This window comes from Ovis aries, chromosome 15, assembly GCF_016772045.2.
Source record: "Ovis aries strain OAR_USU_Benz2616 breed Rambouillet chromosome 15, ARS-UI_Ramb_v3.0, whole genome shotgun sequence".
NCBI lineage: Eukaryota > Metazoa > Chordata > Mammalia > Artiodactyla > Bovidae > Ovis > Ovis aries.
The window spans coordinates 51,604,846-51,631,832 of record NC_056068.1 but is presented as its reverse complement, the minus strand read 5'-3'; the positions used below and the strand labels follow the sequence as shown (position 1 = coordinate 51,631,832).

General features: G+C 47.4%; 1 protein-coding gene across 3 annotated transcripts in view; it reads left to right on the top strand.

The window, feature by feature from the left end:
* FAM168A (family with sequence similarity 168 member A) overlaps positions 1–25,301 on the top strand; it is a 208,337-nt gene extending 183,036 nt beyond the window's left edge. For 2 of the 3 annotated variants that reach the window (XM_042232743.1, XM_012096020.5), the window contains 6 exons: positions 4,537–4,563; positions 9,496–9,621; positions 16,013–16,155; positions 16,759–16,933; positions 18,429–18,558; positions 19,270–25,301. In XM_042232743.1, the coding sequence (XP_042088677.1) occupies positions 4,537–4,563; positions 9,496–9,621; positions 16,013–16,155; positions 16,759–16,933; positions 18,429–18,541 (584 nt within the window). In that variant the 3' untranslated portion in view covers positions 18,542–18,558; positions 19,270–25,301. The remainder of the gene's footprint in view (positions 1–4,536; positions 4,564–9,495; positions 9,622–16,012; positions 16,156–16,758; positions 16,934–18,428; positions 18,559–19,269) is intronic. The other variant, XM_060400006.1, reaches the window with a different exon arrangement.
* The last annotated feature ends 1,686 nt before the right edge of the window (positions 25,302–26,987 follow it).

Sequence of the window (26,987 nt, the reverse complement as noted above, 5' to 3'; positions counted from 1 at the left end):
CCTCACCTGAGAAATGTGCTACCTACCTCACTGTTGTAGATGGTTTTGTGTAAGTTCCTTTTCATTTATTCAACAAGTATTTGCTAGATGCCCTCCACACTAGAACGGAATAAAAGGAAGGATATTATCTTTGCCTAAAGTAGCTTACAGTTGATTTAGGAGCTGACATGTAAACAAATTCCTGGCTGTATGGTGTGATGAATACTGTCAAAGGAATACATATAAGAGGAGAGGAAGCAAAGGAGGGAACAACCTCTGCTTGGGGTCCAGAGTTTAGGGGAAGGCTTCACAGAGGACTTAGCAGTGGATACTTGAGAGAGAAGTAAGAAGCATTCTCTTTTGTTTGGTTGGTGGAGGGTTTTTTGTTGTTGTTAAGAGGCATTCTTTTTTGTGTATTTGTTTTAGTTGGTTGGGTTTTGTTGTTATTGCTGAGAGGCATTTTTTTAAACATACAAAGGAAAAGTTGGGCATTCTAGATGGAGTAGAACCTGGGCAAAAGCACGGAGATGGGAGGAATGACACTGAAGAACATCAAAGTAGTGAGAATGATTGAAGCATAGGCTCTTGGGCAGGGCAGTCCAAAATCTGGATCACAGATGTTCGAGGGCCAGATTTGGAAAGTCCTTGAATGTCATGATAATATCCTCATTTTCATGTTTAGTAATTATTATTCTAAAGTCAGAAAGCTTGAAAAGGCCTTAGAGAGCCTCTAGTTCAGTCCCTTCTCTTGACAATGCAGAGAAAAGCAGTGTTTTATCCAACTTACCCAATGAATCAACAGTAACATAGGGACTAGAAAGATCTAAGGGTTCTTGGTCTCAGGATTTTCGGTGCCAATCCAGGATTCACCCCACTGACATTCCCTTTCTTCCAGGATGTTTAAATGAGACAAACATGGGCTGTGTCAGAAGACCTAGATTTGCATTCTGACTCTGTCACTTCCTAGATTAGCAATCTTAAAGTCTCCTGACCTCTGAGCCTCAGTTGCCCCTCCTAAAGTAGGGTTAATGTCATGATCATATTATACTCACATGCACATGCATACCATGAGCCCTGCTCTTTTTTTGGCAAATAAGAACCATTTTATGCAAATAAGTGATGTTAATCCCTAAAGTGTTTACATAGGTACATTATTCCATTTGCCCTTGCTATGCCAAGGGCACTCTGGAAGACCCTATAGATGATTCAGATTTGTGAAACTGCAGTCATTGCCCTCAAAAAGCTTGTGAGGGGAACAGTGACACACCAGCTCAAAAAAAAAATCTCTAATGATATCTCACCACAGATATTTTATTCTATACTCACTTTAATCAATAAGGTAAATATTTCCCAAAAAACATATACTAGGAGGCAGAAGCAGTGAAAACTACAGAAATTCTCTTTTATAAAAGACTTAATCCAATTTGATCAGTTCCATCATACTTAAAAACTATGGTGGTTTTGATACTGATCTTATAGTATAAAAATGATTTCAATGCTATGAAATCTGTGAATTGTCTTGGTAAACTACCCAGTCTAAAACACAATGAGATGAGTAGTGTAGAAGGTCAGGTAAGATCGAAGGTGAAGGAGATGTGTTATCTTCATAGTCAGGAAGCCATCAGTGACCTCTGTGGAAGTGGTTGGGGAGGGGAGGCTGGAGTGAAGGAGTGGGTTTGGCAGATGGAGCCTACAGTTACAAGAGGCTTGCTGCTAAGTCGCTTCAGTCGTGTCCGACTCTGTACGACTCCATAGATGGCAGCCAACTAGGCCTCTCTGTCCCTGGGATTCTTCAGGCAAGAATACTGGAGTGGGTTGCCATTTCCTTCTCCAGTGCATGAAAGTGAAAAGCGAAAGTGAAGTTGCTCAGTCGTGCCTGACTCTTAGCGACCCCATGGACTGCAGCCTACCAGGCTCCTTTATCCATGGGATTTTCCAGGCAAGAGTACTGGAGTCTTGGCTACTAGCAAAAGGAGGATGGAGGAGGATTGAGTAGAAGGGGAGACAGGGTTACATGGGGGTTTTTGTTTTTGTTCTTTCTGGAAATGAACATTAAATAAGTACTGATGAGAAGGAGCAAGTGGAGAGGACATTGGGACACAGAAGAACGAGTGTCAGACGGAGCCAGGCTTCCAAGGAGGCTGTGATGGTGTGGGAAGTCCAGAGCTCGATTCTCTCATTTGTTTTGGGAAGCTAATGGAATGGGGTGCTTCCCATGGAAGAGCAGCTCTTCTTCTCAGAGTAAAGGAAAGGTCACAGGTGGATGTGCTAATAATAACTTGTCTAGTGGGAAGTGCAGAGTTCTTATCTCCTGATCTTGATTTGCTGAGACAAGTGAGCAAGGAGAGAGGGAGTGTTCTCAACGAGAGAGGTCAGGGATGAGCCTTACTGTGAAAGGTAGGAGAGGAGACTTGAGCAGTAACACGGCCATGTAACATTGGAGGTGCAGCTGAGGTGGAGACTGTGTGTTTCTCAAGGCTCTCCCCCAGCCCTGGGATATTGTCTCATAATGTTCCAAACTTCTGATGATAGATTTAGGATCAGTTTACCAAGAAAGCAGATGGACAGGGAATAAATAGCTAACATTTGTTGAATGGTCCCAGTGTGTCAGGGGCTATTTTAAGCTCTTTATGGGTATTAACTTGTTTTATATCACAGCAGACATTTGAGGTCATTAGTGTTATTCCCATTTTTCTAAGTGGGAAAACTAAAACTTAGAGAAGTTAATGGAACTAGCCCAAAGATCCCAATCCAGGCATCCAGCCACCACATCCGCATACACTCTTAACCACATTATAGTTGCAGTTAACTAGAGAGAAATTGAGATGTTAGAGCAGTCAGGTGAGAGAGGGAAGGGAGAGCAGATAGAAAAAACCTGAGACTGGGATGGTGGCGTGGGGGAGAATGGATACATTGGAAAGCTCCTAGCGTGTGTAAAGTACTGATTAAGTTTTAATTTTAATGCATACAAAATATCAACCCACATCTAACTTGATTTTCCCCAATTTGTATTTTTAAAAATCAGCATATTTCTAAGCTCTGACTAAACCATTTTCTCAGAAACCCACACAGTCCACTACACAGGGTGGTATTAGCATGCTGTGTCAGAAAGCCCCAAACTGGGAGTTGGAAGACCAGGGTTGTAGCACTAACTCTGCTACTGATTCTGGTGTGACCTTGGCAGATCCTGTTGTCTTTGGAGTTACATATGCACACAGCTGGTCTGTGCATACGGTGGGAGGCTGGCCTCTGTGTTTCCAGGTCTGTTGACCGTGGTGGAGGCACCGACTCAAGGACAGCGAAGATGTTGTAGGTGCTCTCAGCTTCGTGCCAGAGCTGCCATTTGTGATGCTGAGAAATGCTGCAGGATAGAATCCTGCAGAGGGGCCAGGCTATCAGGTTGAAATTTCTCTCAGCTTCTTCAAGGAGACAAGTTGCTTCAAAAAAGAGCTATTTTTAGCAGCACTGAGTACCCTACAATGTCATCTGTCCAGAATGCAGGGAAATGTTTCCCTCCTTCATTGGTTTTGAAAGCAGCTTGGGTACTTGGAGCTTTTTTCCAAGCTCTAACGAATTGAGGGCTCTTCCTTAAATTTGGCCCCGCAGGAGGTGTAGCCAACAGAGACTTCTTTACAGAATCTAGAGACCAAAGGATGTGTCATATTAATGGTAATCTGACTTGAAAATGAAGTGAAAGGAAAAACAGAATAACTAACAGATAAAAATGAAATACCTCCTCACAAAAAAACTTTATAAATCATTGTCATCTATTGTCGCACTTGATTTCATAGCAGCCTTCTAGACTGGATACATTATTCCCATTGTGCATATGATGAACTTGGGAAGGGGAAGGAATGTTTTCTGAACACCTCCCATGATCCAGGCACCATGCAGGTCTTGTCACAAAATTTTTTTTTTCCCTACAGTCTTGTGAGTTAGAGATTCTTGTCTCCAGTTTTTCTCAGAGAGGTAAAATTACTTGTGCAAAGTTGCACAGCTAAAGAGCAGTGGAGCTCAGATTCAAAGCCAGTCTGACTGCCCACAGTCTGCCCCTGCTACAGTAGCACACTCTCCCAGAGGTTTTAGGGAATAAAATGCCCCTGCATTGGTCCTAGCCCTCCAGCAGTTTATAGAGAGCTCTTCAGAGACCAAAGATGGTGGTTTTGTCCCTAAACCTTTAGCTTTTTATCCAGCCCATACCACCTCTGTCATGTGTGAAGTCCCTCTGCAGTGCTTGGGAGAACTGAAATTTATTCTTAGCATAAACAAGCAAAGAGCAGGAACTTGGACATATGCACTTCCAGGCAGCTATGGGTCAGCTTCCTGGAAGATGTCATGGCATCCAAAGGGTACCCCTCCCCAGTGAGTGGGCTTTCCTGGATGGCAAGTCTGTCACCCTCTCCAGGGTGGAGGTACTTTGTACCCTTTGCATTCACAGTTTTCTTATGTAGCCCGGGGGAAACTGCTATTTTGAGACAAAGTCTGTTTTTGTAACTGCAATGTACTACTTTGCACAGATTCTTAGTGGTAATTTCAACTAACATTTCTATCCAACAGAGTTTCAGTTCCTGCATTCAGCTTATGGTAGGAAAGCTATTTTTCCTCATCTGTATTATGGCCTATGAATGTGTTATCTCGTAACAACAGTAGATCCCCTCTCCTCTCCTCCCCAAATCCCATCCCCTAGGCTTGGGCTCCCCCAGGTGGCTCAGCAGCAGTTCCTAAAGCATGCAGGAACATGTCTGATGGTGCAAAATCATGGGTTGGAGACACACATGAACCGTCCCCTAGGGCAGCAGTGAAGGATCATGGCACTAAAAGGCGTCTGTCTCTCCCTTTCCTCACCTCCGGGGTCCCATCTGACCTAGGTCAGAAACCTTCACCCTGTGACTGCTGAATTCAAACCAATGAACAAAAATCCCTGGGCCTCCATGGCTCCTCTATTGGCTGTGTGGCAGCCCCTGTGGAGGAATACCTGGATTATGCCTGTAAGAACGCAAAAAAACGAGTCTGGCCCAGGATCAGATTTTTCCATCTGCATTGGCAGTCTCACATGTTTAAAGACCTGGTTGACTTTAGATGCATCTATTCCCTCAGCCCAGATCTTGAGCTCTGGCTCATCTGGGGACATTTTCCTAGATGGTGAGAGGTGAGGGTCAAGTGTACTAATAAACCAGGGACCAGAGCTGGATTCTCTGGGCAGTGTGGACTCCAGGCCCAAGGCACCACGGGGAACTCCTGGGCACCTGTGAGGGTCCCAGCAGTGTAACTTGACTAGGTCCTTTTTTGTCATAGACAGGAAGGGACCATAGGGGGGGACTTGTTGCTTTCACCACCCTTGCCTGGGCTGCTTAGGACAATGTTTTTGTAAAGTCTCTGCACACTTTCTCAACTTTTAACCTTGAATTATTTGGATGTTGAAAATTGAATTTGTGTGTGGCCCATCTTTTAGGAGATGAGCTGTGAAAATCTCTCTATGCTGCTATAGGCTGCGTGATCTTGGGCAATTTGCTAATACCTCCAGGCCATAGATAAAGTGTTTTATTCCAGATGATCTCTGAGGTTCCTTTAAATGCTAACAGAAGGCCCTCTTAAAATCTTATTATTTCATTTTTGCTAGTCACAGACCTGTTTCTCTTATTGTTTATGAGGAATCATTTTTGTTTGTCTCAGAATATATGAACTTGAACAGAAGGCTCCATAGAAAGTGAGAGAAGCACTCCTGCTTCCTTTCCGCTCCAGTTGTAGCATCTGAAATATTCAGAGTAGTATGGAGCTCTTCTCTTCACAGATGGTTCTGTTCCAGACCCTAAGCCAGGGCCCTTTGAAGTTGCAGAGTTCAGTAAGACAGAGTTCTTGTTTTTAAGGAGCTCACAGTTTAACAGGGGAGATAGACAAACCAGCAGGGAACTTCTAAGAAACACAGGAACTGGGATAGTGAAACAAATGGGGCACACAAGAGAAGGATGGTCAAAAACTGGGGGAGAAAAGGACCTCATAGTGGAGGCAAGTCTTCAGCTTATGGTTGATGAATTAGTAAATGTCTACTAGGTAGCATCTGGGGAAAGATGTGCCAAGAAGAGTGAGCAGTGTGAGCAAAAATACAGAGAAGTGATGCTTCTTGGCATAGTCTTGGAATGGTGAGCGATTTATGTGGCTGATGTGTAGGGTTTGAGAGCGAGAACAAAAAGAATCTAGAGAGATCATAGGACTAGATCTTGAGGGGCCTTAAGTGCCACACAAGGAGTTAGGTAGTGGAGGACCATGGGATATTTTTAAGAAAGAAGGTTTTGTGATTAGATACAGGTCTTAGAAATATCACTCTGATTGCAGCTTGAGATTGGAGTTGGCAGATTTGAAAACAGTGAGGAAGCAGTTGCAGTAATTCAGGGAGGTGATGAGAGCTTCCATGGAGCTGCCACATCTGGGAGTGGAGGAGTGGGCAAGCCCCGGAATCGGAGACTGTGAGACCGGATACTTGATTTTTGATCCTCACAATCAGTGCTGTCAAGCAATCAAGTAGTGGTTATTTATTGTCACATTGTGAGACAACAAACCTGAAGTTTAGAAAGGTATAGTGACTTGCCCAAGGTCCCACAGCTAATAAGTGGCACAGCCCAGGCCAGAACTCAGATTTCCTGACACACTGCATTGTTCAGGATGATGGTCCCTTGCTGCCTCTCCTCCTTGTAAGTGTGCTTAACAGATTGTTCAAGTGTCAGAGGGCGTGAGGGCCCCGTGTCCAGGGATGTGAACAACCCAGCACTTGGACGTGGGCAGCATGCTGTAACTGGGCCGTGGCCCTTCACTGCCACGGGTTCTCTCTTTAAATTGAGGAATAGTACATATACAGCACTCCATAAAGTTTCACCAGTCTCACACGTGCACCTTAATAATATTTGACAAATATATACACATGTATTTATTCAAAATATAGATTACTTCTAGGAGTTGCTACGTTTTATGGCACCAGGAGCAGGCATGCCTGTCAGAGCAGCCTACTCTGTTACCACACCTCTCAAAGCTTCAGTTGGATTGTCTTCATCCCACAACTGAGTTCTGAATCGCTGCCAGCAACAGGTTACTTTAGAATTGTATATGGACAAGGAGGATCATATGGTACATCTAACTAATGAGGAGAGCAAATTGACAGCTGCTATTTGTTGTTTTTAGTCTTCATATTTATCCAGTTATGTAGATTATTATATATTCATATATATAGAAAACTACAGAAATATTAGTTTTTGTTTTCTTTATACTGAAACCAGAAAAAAATATCCACTTCTTCACAAACATGTATAGTGTAGTTCACTGGCTCAGTTGGGAAACACATAAATCAAAGGCACAGTCGCACTTGCCTCTTTCCTGGCTAACCTGAAGCATTATTTTGCTGTGCGTGATGCTGTCTTGTTCACTCTCTGGTTGGCGTGTGGCTGTGTTGCATCCCCAGCTAGACCATAAATAACCTTGTGTGCGGTGCCCATGACCCACGTGTGTTCCTGTCCACCGTGGCACTCCCCTCAGTGCTGAGTGCAGTGTAGGCCTCAGTCGCGCTCTGGTTGATTTTGACTGACTTTGTCACATGGTCCTTCAGGCTAATGTCAGACTTTGGGTTTATGGTTAAAACTGTGGTAAAGTATGCACCATTTGGGTTAGAAACTGGACCAGAATAGGACATCCAAATTCTCCACAGTCAGATTTCAGGCTCCTGCCCTCTGGTAGATTCCTGTGGGGTCCAGAGGGCCTGGGCTTGCTCTATCTGACTTCTTAGAGCTGAATGTTATACTTTTTTAGGAAGTTGATTTAGGTGGTTAGGGCTTTCCAGCCAAGTGGAGTGGCAGGTTCTAAACTTGGAGCCATCTTAATAGGATTTTTCAACACTAATTGGTTCCTTTATTAATCCCCACCACTCCCCCCATCCCCGCCCCTCAGGAAAAGAAACTCAAGGTAATTGTTTAAAATTGACTGCCCTCCTCCTGTGTTGTCCGCAGAGTAATGATCTAATGTCTAGCAAAGGCCCTGGACTCTGCATGGAATTCTGCTGGATCTCCATTTCTTCTACCAGAATTCTCCTTTTAGTGTCACTTCCCTGCCCATGATTTCCTTCTCATTTCTCAGCATCTGCTGTATATATTGCGGGCCATTGATGCAAGCTCAGAATCAGCCCAGAACAGCTACACTCTTTTCCTTGGTTCAGCTAAAACAGCAGAGTCTTTGACCTCCTCCTCTGGCCACAGTACTTTGATGACTGAAGGACACAAAGGCGTTTCCAGTTACCTGGACAGGCAGAGGGGTTTATGGGAATCTGTCTGGAGTGGACTATCCTTGTCCTGATGGAATGAGAGAGTATAGGCAAATTTGCTTCTCTTACTACCCTGTCTACCTCAGCCCCTTGTTAAAATGTTTCAAGTATATCCAACTGTTGCCAATACTAATATACTTTAAAACACCCCATATCCATGACTCCCAAGACCTTATTTGAGTGGAAAAGATACTGCTAAAATCATTTTTTAGTGGTAAGTAGAAATTTGGGTCAGGAATATTTCTCCTCTAGTGTTTGAAAATAGATCAAGGGAGATACCTAAAACGTTAAGCAGCCCCCTCCTTTGAAACTGTATTCCTCACCCTCCCTACAGGACACATGAAGGTAAGTTTTTTGAGTCACTCCCCACTTCTAGAACATAGGAAGCATCATCCTTCAAATTTCTCAAGCTGAGCTTTGAGTCAGCCTGGAAAGTCTCTGCAGATTTCTTTCAAACTGGGCCTCATCTCTATTTCACATCTGCTGTAAGGTTGACAGTTGCTTTCTTAATGGCCCAGAAGATTTTGTCTCTAATTCATGAGGCCATGTCTCAGGTGGAGCACTGCAGGAGGAGGTACATAGGGTGTGCCAGAGGTCTGTCTGCCTGCTCCCCGCTAGGTGCACAGGAGAAGGAGTTTGCAGGGAGAGTCCCGCTGGACAGCCTGTGCCTTCCAGGCTGCCAAAGCTCAGTCCCTTTACAAGAGATGGCAGTCCAGCAAGGTTCATGTCAGGTGATAATTAGCATTCTGGGGTCTCTCTTTGAAAGCAGTTGTTAAATACACCTCCAGCTGAGATTTCAGGCATGAAAAAGGAGTACTCAGTTGATCTGGCCCAATAGGCAGTCAGAGGTTCCAAAGTTGCTACACATTAACAAGAAAGTGGCTAAGGTATATCTCAGAGCCTTAGGCCAGAATGCCAGACAGTGGAAGGTGGTATTCATAAGCATTGTCATGCTTTTAGTAGTGGGTAGAAAATCCCGACTCTCCTGATTAGTGTAAGGTCAGATTTCCTCAGCTTCAAATCATTTAGAAGCTCATTTCAGCACTCCTCCCAACCACTCACCCATCTCAGAAAGGCTGAACCATCCTGTGTGTCTGAACGGGGCCCCTTGGGTTATATGTTTCCGTCCAGCCCAAGACCCTTGCTTTGTGTCTGTGATTGGTGGTGCCCACTTCTTATTTCTGCCTAATGCCATTCTTGTGTCTTCCCTTAAGCAACTCTGCTGATGAAACAGGCCTGGCCACAGAACTCGTCTTCCTGTGGCACTGAAGGCACCTTCCACCTCCCAGTGGACACCGGGACCGAGAACCGAACTTACCAAGCATCCTCTGCGGCTTTCAGTAAATACAGCCTGTCTCCTCCTTTCCTTGTTCCCCTTGGTTGGGACTGATTTGGCTCTTAGGAAGAAAGGAAAGGGAACTTTAAAAACTGACATTTGTAAGACAATGTTTTAAGAGGTTCTCCTACCCACCGAAAAATTGGCCCTCCTCATACAGGAGCCTGGTGGGCTGCCGTCTATGGGGTTGCACAGAGTCAGATACGACTGAAGCGACTTAGCAGCAGCAGCAGCAGCATACAGGGAAAGGTCATCCTCTTTAATCATGCACCCCACTTTGAGGAGACACAAAGCAGTGAGGGAGAGAGAAGGAAGTACTCATCTGCCAATAAGTTTGATGAGGGAAGGACCGTTACTGCATTTCAGGGGAAAAGACAGAGGGCAGTTTAAAGGCTTGTGGACTTTTGGACAGAGGGGCCTCCTCCAGCTAGCACAAGGATTTTCAGCCTCAGCACTGTGGACATCAGGAGCAGATAATTCTTAGTTGGGAGGTGGCTTTGTTGTACAAAATTGCCCCTTGCTTGAGAAACACTGCCCCTTGCATGGAAGCTACACTATGGAAGCAACGTAAGTGCAGGGGTCCTGGTGGAGGCCGGAAATTGGTCTGGCTGGTCAGATGGGTCCCATTCACTCGAGGCTCAGTGGATTGACCGATGGTTTCACTTTCACCTCTGATTTTTAACACAAAATGACTCCACTAGGTAAAATGAGGGCCAGTGTTCAGAAATTACTCAGTGGCATTTTGACTCTGTGTAAGGAAAATCTTCATGCTTTCTTGGAGCCGTCCAAAAGAGGAATAGCTGGCTTTGCATGTGGTAAGCGCCTGTTTCTTAAGTTGTGCCAACATGGGCTGGTCAGGCCCTCAGAGGGATGTCGCAGACTAGGCCCATGGTCTGGGGTTCAATGAAGTGTTACTCTATTAAGTAAGTAAATTAGAAGAATATGTTGTATTTAAAGTTTTTCATTAAAATGTTTTTTCCTTAGTTATCATTGCCCCTTCATGTCAACATAAACTAGTTTATACAACATAACTCTCACCTTTTGAAGAACATGCTTTCATGATCACCCTCTCATTTAATCTACATGATATTTGGGTGGATTTTTATTCTATTTTGAAAGCTGAAGCTCAGAAAGGTAATATGCCCAATGCAGCACAACTGGAGAAAGGTTTCACGCAGGATAAGCTTCTATTACTGACTTTTTTCTTGAGATTAATTTTACTGTTTTTTAAGAGAGAGACAATAGCAGTAGGGAGTTTTTCCAGATAACCTATGATATGATATATGTGCACGGGCATATAATACATCTCTTGTATCTGCACATAGGGAGGTACATGCATACAGACACACCTACTAGTGTAGCAGAAAGAAACCTGGAGTGGAAGACCAAAAGATTTGGATTATAGACTTGGTTCTGTGTAACCTTGAATAATTCCCATGCTTTGGACCTTATTTTTTCCAAAGGTAAAATGAGACTAGACTAGGTCATCTTGGTGCTGTATACCCAATATCCTCCACCCTGTCAGGGGCCTTCTCTTCAGGTGCCAACTAGCCTTTGTTCACACGTCTCCAAGTGTGGAGTATTCATTCCCTCCAGAGGCAGTCCTTTCCACAGCGGGGAAGTATCTGTATTAGAAGGCCTTGCCTTTCACCATGTTAACCTCTTCCTGAAGTTCCACTGAACTGTCCAGTAGCTATAGCCCACTGTCCTCTCACAGGCTCTCACAGTCACTAGCAAGGGCCAAGGCGTACCCCCTTTCTTATAATTTATAAATAGAGGTAGGATTGACTGGTCCTCCCATATCCCTCCAGAGTTTCTCCCAGCACACAGATTTTGTGGCTTCTAATACCAGAGAAAACTCGGGACCCTTTGAAAAATTCAGTTTAATTTCACTAACACTTGCTAAGCCTGTTTGTAATTAGGTCTCTCTCCTACTTACTCAGCACTCTCTTGTTCAGCTGCCAACAAGGAGACTTGGGGGTCAAGGCAAGTCTCATACATAGAGCTTTGTCCAGACATATAAATCTGATAGTCAATAAACCGATTAGTCTAAAAGGTATCCTTGATGTGAGCATCAATGCATTTGAAAGTGGTAGGGGCTCTCCAGCTGAAAAAGATTTATGACAGTGCAGAAGAATTAAAGAGAGGGCTAAAAAGGTTTTATTTTGCTAATATACACACTCTCTTTATTACCCTATTTGATGGACTTTAAAATTATGGTTAGGAACCTGAGAGAAAGAACAGGGTACCATAAACAAAGCCTTTTTCAAAAGACAGGGCTGGGATTGCTAGTGACTGAATTCCTTTTTTCTCTCACAATATTACCTTTAATGAAATGGGGACACAAAGGCCAATATACCAGATGCCCAAGATTGGACTACAGAGACAGACATATGATCCAAAAAGGAACTCTGCCCAGGGCATGGTAAGCCCTGATCTCTGGGCCGAGCTCTGCACTGATTGGCTGCGCAGTTTTGGAAAAGTTGCAGCTCCCCTGGGCTCTAGATTCTTCACCTGAATTGGAGAGGATTGAATTCAAGTCTCTAATGTCCTTAACGGATAGCATTCCAAAGTCCTAGTTCTGTAACCTTCAGACTTAGGTAGAACTCTTTTCAGGAGACCCAGGCCTCAAGTGATGAGTTGAGTCTAAGTTCATTTGAGCAAAATCAATGAGTCTTTGTTTTGACTTGGTTTTGTTTTGTTTGTATGAAGTCCAACAGCTTTTTTTCCTCTTTAATTTAGGTGGATAAAGTAGTAAACCCTGAATTCTGTGATACTTGAGGTAGCCCAGGGGAATTTCCAGTGATCCTCAAGGGTGTGGACAGGACCATCAGTCAGTTACGGAATGTCCTCTGCAAGGATTTTCTCATAAAAGTCTCACTGAAATACTCGCAGCTTAGAGTATCAGCACTGGAAAGATCTTCTGATATTATCTAATCCAATGAATGTATTCCTTAAGAGAAGAATTGACGTGACTCACTGATGGAGCCCAGGACTTGGGACTGTAGTTTGAGGAGGGAGCACCGAGTCCTGGGTGCTCGTGAGCAGTCGCTCGCTTGCTCCCGTTGTCTTCTCTGTGAAACATCTGTGCTGGTCTTGGTGCTCTCTAAGAAGTCTTCTAGCTCTGCAGTTTCGCCTCTCCCCTCTCGACCTCTCTGGACAAACGGGCAAGGCCTTCTTCCCCAGCATCATCATTTTGGCCACCAAGGGTATTTTGGCTAAACTGATTTGTATTCTGAGTTCATGTGTGTCTATTTCATAACATGAAGAAAGGAAACACTCTCAGACAAGGTTATTCTTAGATGTAGAAACCAAATTCTACTGCAGTCTCTGGGCGCCTCTTGATTTCCCTCAGAGGAACAGTCTCAACACTTTGTGAGATGTGGTTGTCCTTGTGACACAGAAGGTGAGTGCAGGCTTCCCAGAGGATAGAACTTGAGCACACATTGTCTGGGAGCATAAAGGAGAGTCTAGCACCACTGGCGTGTTAACTTTAAAGAATCTTAAAATCATGGCATTTTAAACCATTAAATTTTAAAATTTTAGAAGCCTGAAGTCTGTGTTCCAAGTTGGATCCCACCATGAAAGTCATGGTTTAGCTTTCAGATCAGTCTCTGCTGGTACACTTCCCAGGACAGGAAGCTTACTGTTCTCTACACAGGGAGAGAGAAAGGAATAATAGGTAACCTATATGAACTATTCTTATTGTGTCAGGCTTTCTTCTAAGGGCTTTGCACTTATTAATGTATTCATCACTATAACCCTATGAAGTAAGTGATATTATTATCATCCCCATTTTATAGATGATGAAACTGATGTATTCTACAGCTGTTAAGTAGGAGACCCAGGCAGTCAGTCTGACTGCAGACTGCTCAGCACCATAACCCTATGCTATATAGCTTTCAGAGATAGGGATTCTTAGGATTCAGTGGTGTCCTGCCCTCCTGCATGGAAGAGCGGTGCTCTCCATTCTGGCAGGACTCCCTATAGTGTTTTATTTCTTTAAGTCAGGAGTTAACAGGCTTTTCCTGTAAAAGGGACAGATAATAAATATTTTAGGCTTTTCAGGCCTTATGGTCTCTGACATAACCACCATTCAGCCAGTAAAGCAGCCATAGTCAGAATGTAAATGAATGGGCATGGCTGTGTTACAGTAAAACTGGATTTACTAAAACAAGCTGCAGTCACACACACGCAAATTGTGGTTTGCATGTTTCAAATGTAAATAGTATGAGTAAAAGATCCTGTGGTAAACCTGGAAATAGTCTCCTGCATATGCCTGTCCTTTGAGATTCACATTTCATCCTATTACTTTAAAACTTGTTACTGTCATGGAATAAAACCTCTTTCTCTTTTATTTTATATTTCTCCTCCTCCCCTCCCTCCTCCCCTCTTCTCTCCCTTTCTCTCCCACCTTCTTCTTCTTTGGGGGAAGGGGGCAGAATAGCAATTAGGCTCCCTTAGCATCATAGTCCATGCTCTTGGGACATGCCCATCTTGAGAATCCCCTTTGTTCTACAGACAAGTAAACTGTCTCTGGTTGAAGTACAGCTCAAACAGCTCCTAGACATGTGCAAACCTACGGTCCTTGACTTCCCCCACAGTATCTGCTTCTCCCGGGACCACATTTCATGATTAGCTGTGCAGTCTAGAATCTTGGAGGAATCTGCTGTAGACTTCTTCCTCAACTGACTCACATCTCCACTTCAGTTAGTTTCTAATTCTTACCAATGCTCTCTTCTCATTAGTGTATTTTTCTCCACTCCATCCTCATTGCTACTTATTTCTCAAGCATGTTTGACCACAAAATCAGCTTCTCCAGTTTTTCACAGAACAAACTATGAATCTACAGGTGGAAAGATAAATGGCATGATTCCAGGGAAGAGGACAGGACACCTATTGGTAGTGCCTTGTGTGGTAACTACACAGTAGCTTTCACATCCTCCTGAGTACCTCATCAGGGTATGCCCAAGCTGTGGTGTGACCTGAGAGAGATTTGTGACTGTATGGCAGCCTGCTTTAAATGGGGGTTAGGGTAGAAGAGACCCAGTGTCTTTAAAACAATGGGATTTTAGTTCAGGAAGAGATCTTCATTCTTAGCCTTCTAATTTTACAAAATAAGAAACTAAGGCCCAGAGACTTGGCAGTAGTTACAGCAAATTGGAGGAAAGCCTGGACTGAAGCCTGGACCCTTTCTCTTCCAGTAAAGTACCCTCTTTACTCTGCCTCAGTTCCTTCTTACAAAAACAGCTCCATGTTACTGAATGGGTCCTTGTTGAGTGTCTTGTAGGCAAAAGACCTGAAGCTAAGAGAGGTTTCGTGATGTGTCAGCCAGACTAAGTCAGGATGGAGGACCACAGGGAAGAATCTCCAGCAACACCCCATTGGAGATCCAAAGCCAAGGTCCCCTGGCACTGTCCCTTCAACTCAGAGAGTGGGGCTACCTGATGATCGCTCAGTTTCCATAGAATCATTCCATGTTGTGATTCTCTAGGGACATAGCCTTGTTCCTGAGTGATTTATGTTTCAAGTTTTTCCTATGAACTTAGGATCTGACTCTCTTTTCCAGAAATTCAAAGGCAGCATAGTTTGTGTGAATGGCTGATTGTGAACTTCTCGGAGCCTGACTTCTCAGCCCCCCTCCCCAGCTTCTGTCCACCCTGCTGACCAGACGTGGCCTGGGTTCCAGGCCGATGTGAATCTTTTTTATCCTGACTTCAGTCTTTCAAGCAGTGGTGGCCCTCCTCCAAGCCCCAGGAGGGGAGGAAAAGCCAGCTATGTAGAGCAAAGATTTTTAGCATCTCACTGAAGGAGGATCTCTGAATGGTGTTTTGTATGAGGATTCCACCTTAAAACTTGACAAGGAAGAGGAGGAGTATGGTGGAGAGCAATTCATAAAGGGAGAGAGATATAAGGAGAAAAGAGAGAGTAAGGGAGAAAGCAAGACAGAAGCAGCCGCAGCAGATGCCCCAGGGTACTGAGTGAAGAGATTGAAAAGCAAGAAGAGAGAGTGCAGTACAGAGCAAGCAGATGGAGGGTCTCCCGTCCACATGTACCTGCCTGTCTCATGGTACAGGTTTCAGAATCCTAGACTGTCCGAGTTTCAAGGGCCCCTTAAGAGGTCATCTGGTCCCATCCTCTTATCTGTGTCTCAGAGCCCTGAGACATGGAGAAATAAAAGATGCCACGCATGTAGCCCTATGCACCAGGACTGAGGGAGCTGCCTCTGGGGCCAGGGCTCTCTGGGCGGAGCCCTGTACTCTGTCTGTTCTCATCTGTGTTTCCAGCCTGGATTCAGCCCATGCTTGTCTGGGGAGTCGTGACTGGGACCTGCTGCCTCCCAGCGATGCTGTTCTGCCAACTAATTGGAAGTCTCTCTTATTGCCTTGGTACAGGATATACTGCGGGGACACCATACAAAGTCCCACCGACCCAGAGTAATACTGCTCCGCCCCCCTACTCCCCTTCACCCAACCCCTACCAGACGGCCATGTATCCAATCAGAAGTGCCTACCCCCAGCAGAATCTGTATGCCCAGGTAAGTACATGTAGAAGCCTGGGTCCACCTCTTCTGCAGGTAAAGGAGCCACCAGCCTGGGTGGGTGGGGTGGAGGGGGAGGAAAAGAGAGTTTGTGGCTCTGATCAGCTGTCATTCTTATGTCACTGAAGCAGTAACCTTACAGCCTATACACACCCTCATTCCACCTCAGTCCACAGTCAGAAGCTCTTGTTATTATGTAGTAGAAGCATTTGAGAAGCTCTGGATTAAGATGATCCAAGCCTTCTGTCCACTCTGCCCAGAGATCAGCAGACCTGTGGGCTCTGACGGCAGAACGCAGTCATGTGATCCAGGCAGTGGGATGTCACCTCAGACCATTGTCTCCATCGTCAGCCTTTTTGCCTAAAAGGAAATATATAGTAAGAGACATTTGGGGAAGCGCTCTGCATTTAGGACATTTTTCTAGTATGTAAAATGGCAGCATTCACACCAGCATTCACACTTCCACGAGCAGAGCCCCAGACCTTGTGGCCCTGGGCCAGAGATTCTCAGACACCGTCGCTTAAGGTTTGAGACAGGCTCCCCTCCCTTCTCTCCCCACCTCTCCAAGAGCCGGTGTGACCTCAGCCCCTCTTCCCCCAGGGAGCTTACTATACACAGCCGGTGTATGCTGCCCAGCCCCATGTCATCCACCACACCACGGTCGTCCAGCCCAACAGCATTCCCTCTGCTATCTACCCGGCGCCTGTCGCCGCTCCCAGGACCAACGGCGTGGCCATGGGAATGGTGGCCGGCACCACCATGGCAATGTCAGCAGGTAAGGGCAGCATCTATGTCAATGTCCATTCCCTTCCTCCAGGAACTCACGACAGAGTGGAAAACACAGTCATGGGATCGACTGTAGCATAACATGAAGAATCCTGTGCCTGGGAGTTCTAGGGACCCTCTAACTCTGTCCACAGGGCTGTGGAAGATTTCACTATGGAGGATGTAGTGAGCTAGGCCTTAAAAAGTGAACAGAGGCTAATCAGAGAGATGAAAGAGGGAAGGGCAGTCCAGGGGAGAGAACATGAGTAAAGCACATTCACAGAATGGACATGGTATAAATCGCTTAGAAAATGAGAGCGTGGAGTTGGAAGGGTGGCTGGAGCAGTTGTCAGAGATAAAGTGGTGGAGAGTCTCGAATACGTAGGTAACAGGGAGCTAGCAGAGAGGTTTAAGCATGGGAGAGAGAGGGTTTGTCTAATCATTCTCTCTGACTGCAAAGTGGAGACAGCTGGGTTGAGGGGATATGGGGGGAAAGCTGTGCTTTAGAGGACAGATGATGATGCTAGGACTCTGCTAGCAGCAGAGTTCCAAACAGGAGGGCACAGGGCAGTGTTCTTTAGCAGGCAGGAGCTTCGGGACCTGTCCAGTAACTAATTGCGTGTCTTGGAAGAAACAGGAGTCCAGGAGAACCCCTTCTCCATTTCTGGCTTACTCCAGAAGCCCCGAGGATGGAGTTAGGGAGAGACACCAGAGGAAAAGCGGGCTTCCCTGGTGGCTTAGAGGGTAAAGCATCCGCCTACAATGCAGGAGACCCGGGTTCAGGAAGATCCCCTGGAGAAGGAAATGGCAACCCACTCCAGTACTCTTGCCTGGAAAATCCCATGGACGGAGGAGCCTGGGAGGCTGCAGTCCATGGGTTCACAAAGAGTCGGACACGACTGAGCGACTTCACTTCACCAGAGGAAGAGCAGGTTTGGGGAAGTCTTTGGATGAGATGGCACTAAAAGAAGAGCATGAGAAGACAAGAGAGCTCTGAATAACCTTTAGAGACCCAACTTTCAGAGAATCAGCGAGGTTATCTTCTGGGGAAAGAGAGTACAAGGGCTTGAGTGGGCAGGAGGTGGAAGTTGGGATTTTCCTCTGCCCCTTATGTAAGCATTGAGGCCTCTCACTCCCCAGATCAGGTCAGCAAGCTGATGGAGATCTGCTGGGTGCCAGCCTTATTGTTTGGGTCCTGAGGCCTACCCTTAGGAACAGCTAGGTTAGTGGGACGACCAGCGCCACATAAAGCAGCAGACACCTCTCAGTGTGATGTGCAGTGAGAGTGGCACACAGAGAAGAGTGAAGGGAGGCTGCTGAAGACTGGCTGTCCTGGAGCATCAGGAAGGTTTCCCCTCGGGAGATGGCTCCTGGCAAGGTGGGGAGGGCTGGGCGGCAGCTCATGAGCAGGAGGGGAGCAGCTGTGAGAGATCACGGCCCTTCCTCCTCACCCCAGCACCTGGGATGGCCTCATCAGGCTTGCTCTTCTCCTTCTGGATGCTCAGGTACCCTGCTGACTGCACCCCAGCACACCGCGATTGGGGCACACCCTGTCTCCATGCCAACATACAGGGCCCAAGGGGCCCCTGCGTACAGCTATGTGCCCCCGCACTGGTAAAGCCTGCACCCATCCAAGTGAGTGGGGACCGGGTGTGAGGTGGGAGGGTGACCAGCTAGCAGAACTGTCCCACAGCCCCTGGCTTGGCCCAGCACAGGTGTCAGCAGGGGCAGGTGACAGTTACTAGTCGCTTTCCTGCTCCAGCTTCAGCAGTATCACTCTTTATGATAGCTGTCATTATCTATATATTCTAGATACTTTACATACGTTATCTCATGATCTGCCCAGTAGCTCTGTGAAGTAAGGATCATTGCTCCATTTTACAGATAAATATATAGTTTAGTATCACTTAACTAGTAAAAACTAACCTGGGACTTGAACTCCAATCCTCTAGTACTAAATTTTATGCTCTTTACTTCAGACTTCTTCTAACTGTGGGCCTATCCTTCCAATGAACTTTTATCTCAATCAGATGTTGGCTCCAACTGGGGCCAGGCAGAAGCCCTAGGTCACCCTCACCACCAGGCTCCCCCTTCCTCTGCAAATCCTGAGGCGGTGCCAGTGACCTGTAGAGCTCCAGGGATGTCACTAAAAATCACTGCCATGCCTCCTTGTCTCCTTGCCACCTCCTCCAGAGCTCTCGGCACTGGATGGGAAATGGGCCGCTCCACTGGGAAGGCACAGATGACTCCATTTAGGGCTCTCAGCATGAGGGGAAGGGGTCAGGAGCTCCCTGAAGGGCCTCAGGACTACTGCTGTCACTAACAGCTTTCCCCTTCCTCCCCTAGACCCGGAGTCACACATTGTATGCAACTACTCAAGTCTTACACAGGTGCTGGAGCAGCTCCCTAGCAGCACCACCTCTATTTGCAAGAAGAGACAACGGAAGTGCAAGGGTCACTTTATGCATCATTAACGGTTTTGGTTTTTATTTTTGGTTTTTGTAAAAGCTGCTTTTTCTAATCTCCTGCCTCTCCCCACCGTCCCCCTGAGCTGCTGCCCTCCCAGCTCCACCCTTCTCCTACGTGACCAGGCACATCCTCTCTGCTCCTTTCCTGCCCCAAGCGTTCAGTCCTGGGAGCCTAGTCTAGCGGCAGGCAGAGTGGGGTCTGTTGCAGTGGTTCAGCTGCAGGTGCGATTTCCTTTGAAGAGCATAGTGGATGTGACCCCTGGGGCCAGGGTAGGAACTCAGAACTGTTGAGCAAGCCACATCTCTGAGGGATGGTTTCTTTTTCGATTTTTCTCAAGCAGGATTAGTTTAAGACACTGCTGTATCCTGACACAAATGAAATATCTTCTGATATTTCTGAGAACCATCGCAACAGACCAAGAACAAAACCACCTGATTAGGTAGGAGCGTTCATAGCAGCTTAATAATACCCCAGATGAGAACCTGGGAAAACCAGATTTTTTCTTTGGGAGAACTTGAGGGGGGGGGGGGTGCGCACTGTGGGAAGGCAGAGGGAAGAGAGTCGGGAGGCCCTTGCCTGCTGGCTTTGGCTTGTAAGGTCTCTGGCCGAATTGTCTGGGCCTGGACCCTCTAATTTGCACAGTGATGTTAACTGACCTGGCACTTCCTCAGAAGGTGATTTTTGACCTCAGACCTGCCAAGCAGCTGCAGGATGGTGGGATCCCAGCCTCCCAAAGCCTGGGAGGCTAGGTGCCCAGTGTAATCTAGACCTTGGCCTCTGCGCCTTCATGGATCCACTCTGGTGAGGAGCTTGCTCCTGAGTAGAGTGGAAACCTGTGGCATTTCTCTCCCTTCCCTTTGTCCTTCCCAGAGCCAGGGCTCACCTGTCTGTCCATGGCGCTGGCAGACAGGCTAAGTTCTTGGTTACCTTGTGCCATTCATGGCCAAAGTGAAGGAACCACATTCCAGGTGGGTGCTGGTGGCTCTGGAGGTCAGGATAGTGAAGGAAAAGCAATAGCAATAAACATTTCATCGACTCATGGAACTGAAGGGACCTTAGCAATCATCTCATCCATTCCCCTGTTTGACAGATAAGGAAGCTGAGGCCCAGAGAAGAGGAAGGGACTTCCCTAGACGTTGCAGTAAATTAGCATTAAATGCAACCTTCCTGCCTGGGGCATGTTGCCCACAAAAATTTACCTAGGGATGGATTGGCTTGGCTTTGTAAAAATGAAGCCAGCAGTGCCCACACATGATGAGGTCTGGAACAGTCTCTGGGCTTTTGTTCCTGCTCTTTTCCTCCATGGATTTCAAAGGCAGAGGTTGAAGACTTGGCCGAGGTCACATGGGGGCAGATGGTGGGAACAGAAATTGCAAATGAGGAAATAGCATTTGGAAATTCTGTGAAGACATCCGGACCTCTCATCCTATACCTGACTCCAGCCCTTGGAGGAGCAGGTGGACTGGCTGAAAAGGAGTCCATGCTGTTAAGACAGTAGCCCCTCATCCTGAGAGGAGAGGAGGAAACATGCACTCTCTGGGGAGAAGAGGGACCCCTGGGTCAGGAGGCCCCATTGGTCTCAGCCAGGAGCCCAGCTGTCTAACACTGCCCCCCTGCACCCGGCACTTGGAGGGGTTAGCAGCCCCTTTGGGGATGGTTGGTGGCCGGGGCTGGGGCGGGGGGGGGGGGGGGCGGCGGCGGCGTGCACAGGAACATTTTACTGAACAAAATGGGATCATTGATGACATTTAGAACTTCTAAATAACTCTCTTCATTTTAAATTCATGCATATGTGGATATATCCCTACCCCTACCTCCCATGTCTCCCTAAAGGAGGAAATAATCAGGAAACCCCTGGGCCAGGAGGACCTCAGAGGCTATCTGGCTGTTCCCAGGGGTGCACAGCCCAGCAGCATCCTCGACCTGGGAAATGCAGGACCAGTAAGGAAAAGCCCCGCTGTTCTAAATGGTCTGCTCAGGGGTGCTGAAAAGGTTTTGTTTTAAAACAATAGAAAGTTTTCCAGTGTTAATCCTTTTTTTTTTTTCTTTTTTTGGGCAAATACCTCCTCCTACTCTCTGGTTGTATAAGGGTGGGTGAAGGTTGTTTTAGATTATGTCATACATGTTTAGAAAATGCCAAAATAATAATAATGATTATAATAATAGGAAACATATGTGTTTGTCAGGTGCTTCATAGACTTCAGAGCACTTCACAGCCTTTAATTTACTGACCCTGAGGGAAAGACAAGGTCAAAGTTATTTCACCCATTTGACAAATGAAGAAACTGGTCCTATTTAATAGCAAGAAAAGGAACTTGCCCCAAAGTGAGCAGAATGCTGGCACCCCAGTAGGCTCCCCTGAACCCCACTGCCTCCAGATGGGATGGGGCAGAACCAGAGGAGGGGAAAGGAGATCTAGGAATTACCTTTTTACCTTTGTTCATTCTGTACCAGTATGTAAAAACTAACATCTAGTACCTCAGTTTTTCACAAAGCAATTTCATACCCATCATCTGGTTTAACCCCATAAAAAAGATGATTCTCTCATTTGATCCATGAGGAAACTGAGACTTGGAAAAGCAGAGTGACTTGCTCATAAGTGGCAGAGCTATTTGAATCTCAGTCTGTGGCCTCTTTCCCTCCAGTCTGACTGCACACACAGGCTTGTGGAATGAAACTCGATGCTGTGCACCCTCTCCTGGCCCTTGTATGTAATTCAAGATCAAGGACAGACCCCAAGGCAAAAACAAGGTGTGGAAAGGCTGGGGTCTGGAAGAACCCAGGCACAGCACCCCTTTTGCGGGCTGAGCACCGGAGCCCCAGTTCAGCTGGCCTCGCCCTCTTGCTTTGACGGAGATCCACAAGCCTGGCCAAGCTTGGGGAGTCACTGCAGAGGGACTGAGCCCAGGAGAACGAGGCAGTCGTGTGTCTGTGGTAGGATGAGCACACATGGGGTCACAGGCATCCATCAGGAGGTACCATGAGCGTCATCCACAGATACTGGATGGCCCAATGGTCGAGCTGGACAGAAGGTCAGAGCTTGAAGGGCCCTGTCATTTTAGGAAGTCCAGCAAGCCAGAGAGGACAAGGGGTGTGCCCACATGACATTCGAGCTGCAGCATGGCACCAGCAAAGCCCTCTCCACCCCATTCCACTGCTTCTCACCAGTGCCACAAGCTTGGTGGGCAGGGTTAGGGGTACAGGTGGTTCCAGTCACCAGCCAACCCTCACAGCTTCCCCCACTTCTACCTGCCTCCCTCTCCTTAGCCTGGGGCCCAGGAAGCTGGAGTCTGGAATCTGGAGTGCCCCCAAGTGGTAAAAGCATGAAATTTAATCTTTCTGCCACATTTTGGAAAAATTGATTTCCTTTCTTCCCTGCAAGACAGGACAGTTGCTGCTCTTCCTCTCTTTCTCCTGGCAGTGACTATAAAGTGAATATCCCCCGCCCTATATGTTGAAAAAGGACACTCACCTGTCCAGTTTATTGCCTGTGTACGAAGTACTTTGATATTGATTGCCAAAATTCCCATTTTATAGATGGAAAAAACTAAGTCTCTGAAGGCTTAAGAGACTTGCCAAAGGTCACATAGCTCATCAGAGAAAGAGCCAAGATTTGAAGAGCCAACTCTTCAAATCCTCTGCTCTTTCTGCTGACACCTGCAGGCCTTGGTGGCCAGCATGCAGAAGGGATAGGCTACCTGTCTGCCCCTAAACAGAGGAACACTCCAGGGAAAACTGGGAAGTCAGTCTTCCCCGCTGAGCAGATTTTTATGAGGAGCCCTGGAAACCCAGAGGCAATTCCAGCTGGCAGCACTCGAAGGACAGGAATTTGCAATAAGAGGCCTAACTTGAGCAAAGCACTTTGGGGTCTTGATGCCTAGGACTGAAGACCTGTTGAGGGGCAGCCCCAAGCACCTGTCCACTGAAAGACCTATGTCCTTAGGAAGCCTGTGTACCCTTGCTTTCTGACCCTGGAGAGCCGGCCCACTATCCAGATCCAGTGAGTTGGCACTTTCAGGGGACCTGGTGTGGCCCTGAATGGTCAAAAGTACATCTGAATCCAGTCCCTGGATTTGTTTTTCCCAAGGGTGAGGACCATGATCTAGAGAGACACTGTGCAGTCCTTCCACCTCATCCCAACTCTTACCCTTGGCCACCCAAAGTGTTCCAGAGATCTGGGAGTTTGTCCAGAGAGGCTGACTTTGTTCCAAGTACCCTTCAGAAATGAATCACATGGAGCATAGGAGTAGTGCAGATCCTTTGGTCACCGAGTTCTGATGTCCTCACTGTGCAGACGGGACTCGGCCAGAGGTCCAGAGAGGCACTGGCTGAATCTGGCCTGGAGCCCTGCATGTGAGACCCTCAGCTCTGCTCTGAGGGAGGCCAGAGGGAGGCCTAGAGGGCACAGGTCTTGGTCACAGCACTGTGGCTGGATCAGTCACTGAGATGTCACCATGGCATTTGCTCCTCAATTGCAGTTCAAAGTACACGTGGAAGCTCTGCTTTTCACCCTGTATTCCACAGCACTGTAGGGCATGTGGTCCCCAGCTGATTGCCAAGCTTGGGAATCCAGAGGAGGCAGGTTGGGTAGTGGAGGGGCAGGCTCCATGCCGGTGTCCAGCCCCAGGAGAATCCAGGCTAGACTTACCTCCAAAAGCTGGATTACAGTGGAGACCCAGCCAGGCTAACATCAAATTCCACAGCTGAGCCTGAGAGAGCTCAGCCTCCTTTGGGTGTGCCAGGTTGGCGGCAGGATCTGTCCTTTACCTGTCCACGTCCCCTTCTAGAAAACCTGTTTCTGAAATTAGGCATTACATGGTTCTAGGGCCTGGCCTTTAAATTTCCTGGCAGGTCAGTTTCAACATTCCATAACCAGTCTTGCCTGAGCCAGACTTGGGTCTCACTCCTCACTTTCTCCAATGGGTATTTTCTACCTTGTGTGCTGTTGAGTCCAGCCCAGTGGCCAGGTGATTAGGACTGGCTGCCACAGAGCCAGAAAGGGAAACTAGAATGCTTGCTTCCCTGTGGCTGCATCTGTAGTCCCTGGGTCTTCTTGCTTTGGCATTGAGGCCCTGTACCCAGTCCAGCTCCTGGTAGAGGGGCTATTTTCCTTTTTTGAAGAGAACACATATAACAGCTTTGCTGATAAGTACCAGCCCATAGGTCTCAAATGGGTGAAGTCATCTTTGGGCCTGACCCCAGCAAGACCAGCATCTCCAGGCTCCAGCCTTCCTCCTCGTGCCTGAGAGTCAGGGAAAGAGTGGGACTGGCCGGAGACCACCTTCTCGGGTCAGCCAGCTTGTCTGGATCTATGGTGGGACTGCAGCTCTTCCTTACCCAAGGGGAGGTAAGGCCAGGCCTCTAGCAACGTGGCGTTGTCTGTCATGACCTCTAAAGGCCCAAAGGCCTGTCCCCATCTCCTGACTAAGAGGCATCTGCATCCCTGTTCATATCACACGACAGAGAAACTTGTTCTCGTGGCATGTACCATCCCTGTGAGAGAGCGTTGTATATGATTTTGTATTTTTTAATTCATTTTAATCTACAGGTTGGAATCTAGTTTTTAAATTTTATTGGAACTCACATTTTAAAAAGAAAAACATTTAAAATAATAATAATAAACCTTTGACCGGTGTCTTCCAAGTAGTTTGAGCAAAGAACTTATAGGTGTTTTCAAAACACAGCCTGGAGTGTAAAGAGTGGAAAGCCCCGCGGCCTCGCTTGTGTGTATGAAGTGTAAATCTGGTTTTGTTCTGTTGTTTTGGATTCTTTTGGGTTTTTGTTCCGTTTTGTTTTGAAGATCAGATAGTGATCACTCTGAAAGATTGAAGCCAAGAATTTGTAACTATGATATTTACTGTAAGCTGTAGAACATTCAATAACTATTAAAAAAAAGTTTCCAAAAAAAAGTCTGGAGTGACCAGACTTGTGGTTCTTGGGAGAGGGAGACACAGACACCTGTTGGGTTGGTGAGTGTCCCCTGGGTTTCTCCCAAGTTGATTCTAAACTTGTTTTCACCAGTCGAGCGATACCTACGCTGCATCTCCAGGGCAGCCCTGGCACTCACAGTTCAGGGGCCTGGGCTAAGGTGTGTGACACAGGAGTGCAGGGAAGCCCTGAATGATGGAGGCTGCATCTGCCAAGTGCCCGCCGTGTGGCCGGTGCTGTGCTTTATGCTTGGTGACTGGCAGTCCTCACAGCAGGACAGGAGGTGAGCCCTGTGGGTAGCCCTGGCCTTGGGAGGGGGAGCAGCTGAGGAGAGCAAGTACCTTGGCCAAGGTTACAGAGCTAGTGAGGGGCAGAGTTGGAACTTACACTTGGTCTGGCTCCAAAGCGCAGGTGCCGAGCCCCAAGTTCTCCTGCCCACCCTGGAGGAGGCAGTGCCTACATCCACTTAATAGGGCGAAGTGGTTTGTAGTCCCAGAAGGATGGCTGAAGGTGATAATATGGTCTCCATCCAAGTTGTCATCACGAGCTGTCAGTTTTATTTATGTCCAAAACATCTCTAATCTCCCTTCTGGGCAAAGCCACTGCCTTGGTCCAGGCCTTGATTTCCCTCCCTGGTCATTGCACGAACTGTTCCCTCCTAGGGCCTGGCTCCCACCGTCCACGCCCTGCCAGCCTCCCAAGTATTCAGCTTCCTCAACTGCGGAGAATCCTTGAGGCCCAAAGAGGCTAAGTGGCCTAGCTGTAACTAACACTCTGGAGCCCTCTCCGCCAGACTGTACCCCAGGCCTCCACAGAACCTCCCTCCCCTACGGGGGCAGAAAGCTCTGTCGGGGACCATATTCCCGGGCTCTGTCACAGCAGTTCCTCCTTGAGAGGAAGGGGACTTTGTTCAGGGACTCGGCTCCAGGTCAGTGGCAGGGTTGACCCCAGGAGCAGGTGGGAGGGGGACACCATTCTAGCCCGTGGAGGAGGGGCGGCGGAGTGAGAAGAGGTCAAGCTCAGAACTGTCCTCAGTGGCCACCAAGGGCCCCATCTTGTCCTCCAGCTCCCACCCCTGCCAGCAGCCTCGGCCTACCTTCAGCTCAAGAGTAGGCTTTAGAGCCAGGAAAGCTTCCAGGTGAGAGGGGGGTCCTTAGGGTCAGCTGCATCAGACACACCCCTAGCTGGTCCTCAGCTCATCTCCCTCTTTTGGGAGGTGGCTTCAGTATCCCCAAGGATCAAGTGAAGAGACTGGGGCCAGAGCCATTCCTTTTTCTTACCTTCCAGCAAGCAGGAAATTGGGGTGGTAGGCATGGTCTGGAGGCGACCAGTGCTTATTACCCCAAGGGCCAACGGGTGTCCATTACCTCACCTTGGAAGCTCAGACCCAGCCTCAGTCTCCACCCTCACTGCCATCTGTATGTGCCTCATCCCAGAGACCAGAGTCCAGCTTCCCTCTGGGAACAGAGGCCAGAGGGTGGGAGGGTCAGCCTCCCCTTTCACCCAGGGCACGATCTCGTCCTCATCTCAGTGTGTCGTCCAGGCCCTCGGTGAAGTGGGGTTGGTTGGCTTGGGGCAGCCAAGTCTACCACACCCCGGCAAGTAGGGACAGCAACAGCACCACAGTGGCCCCAGGGAACATGGGTGCCCTGGTGCCCGTTGGTCCC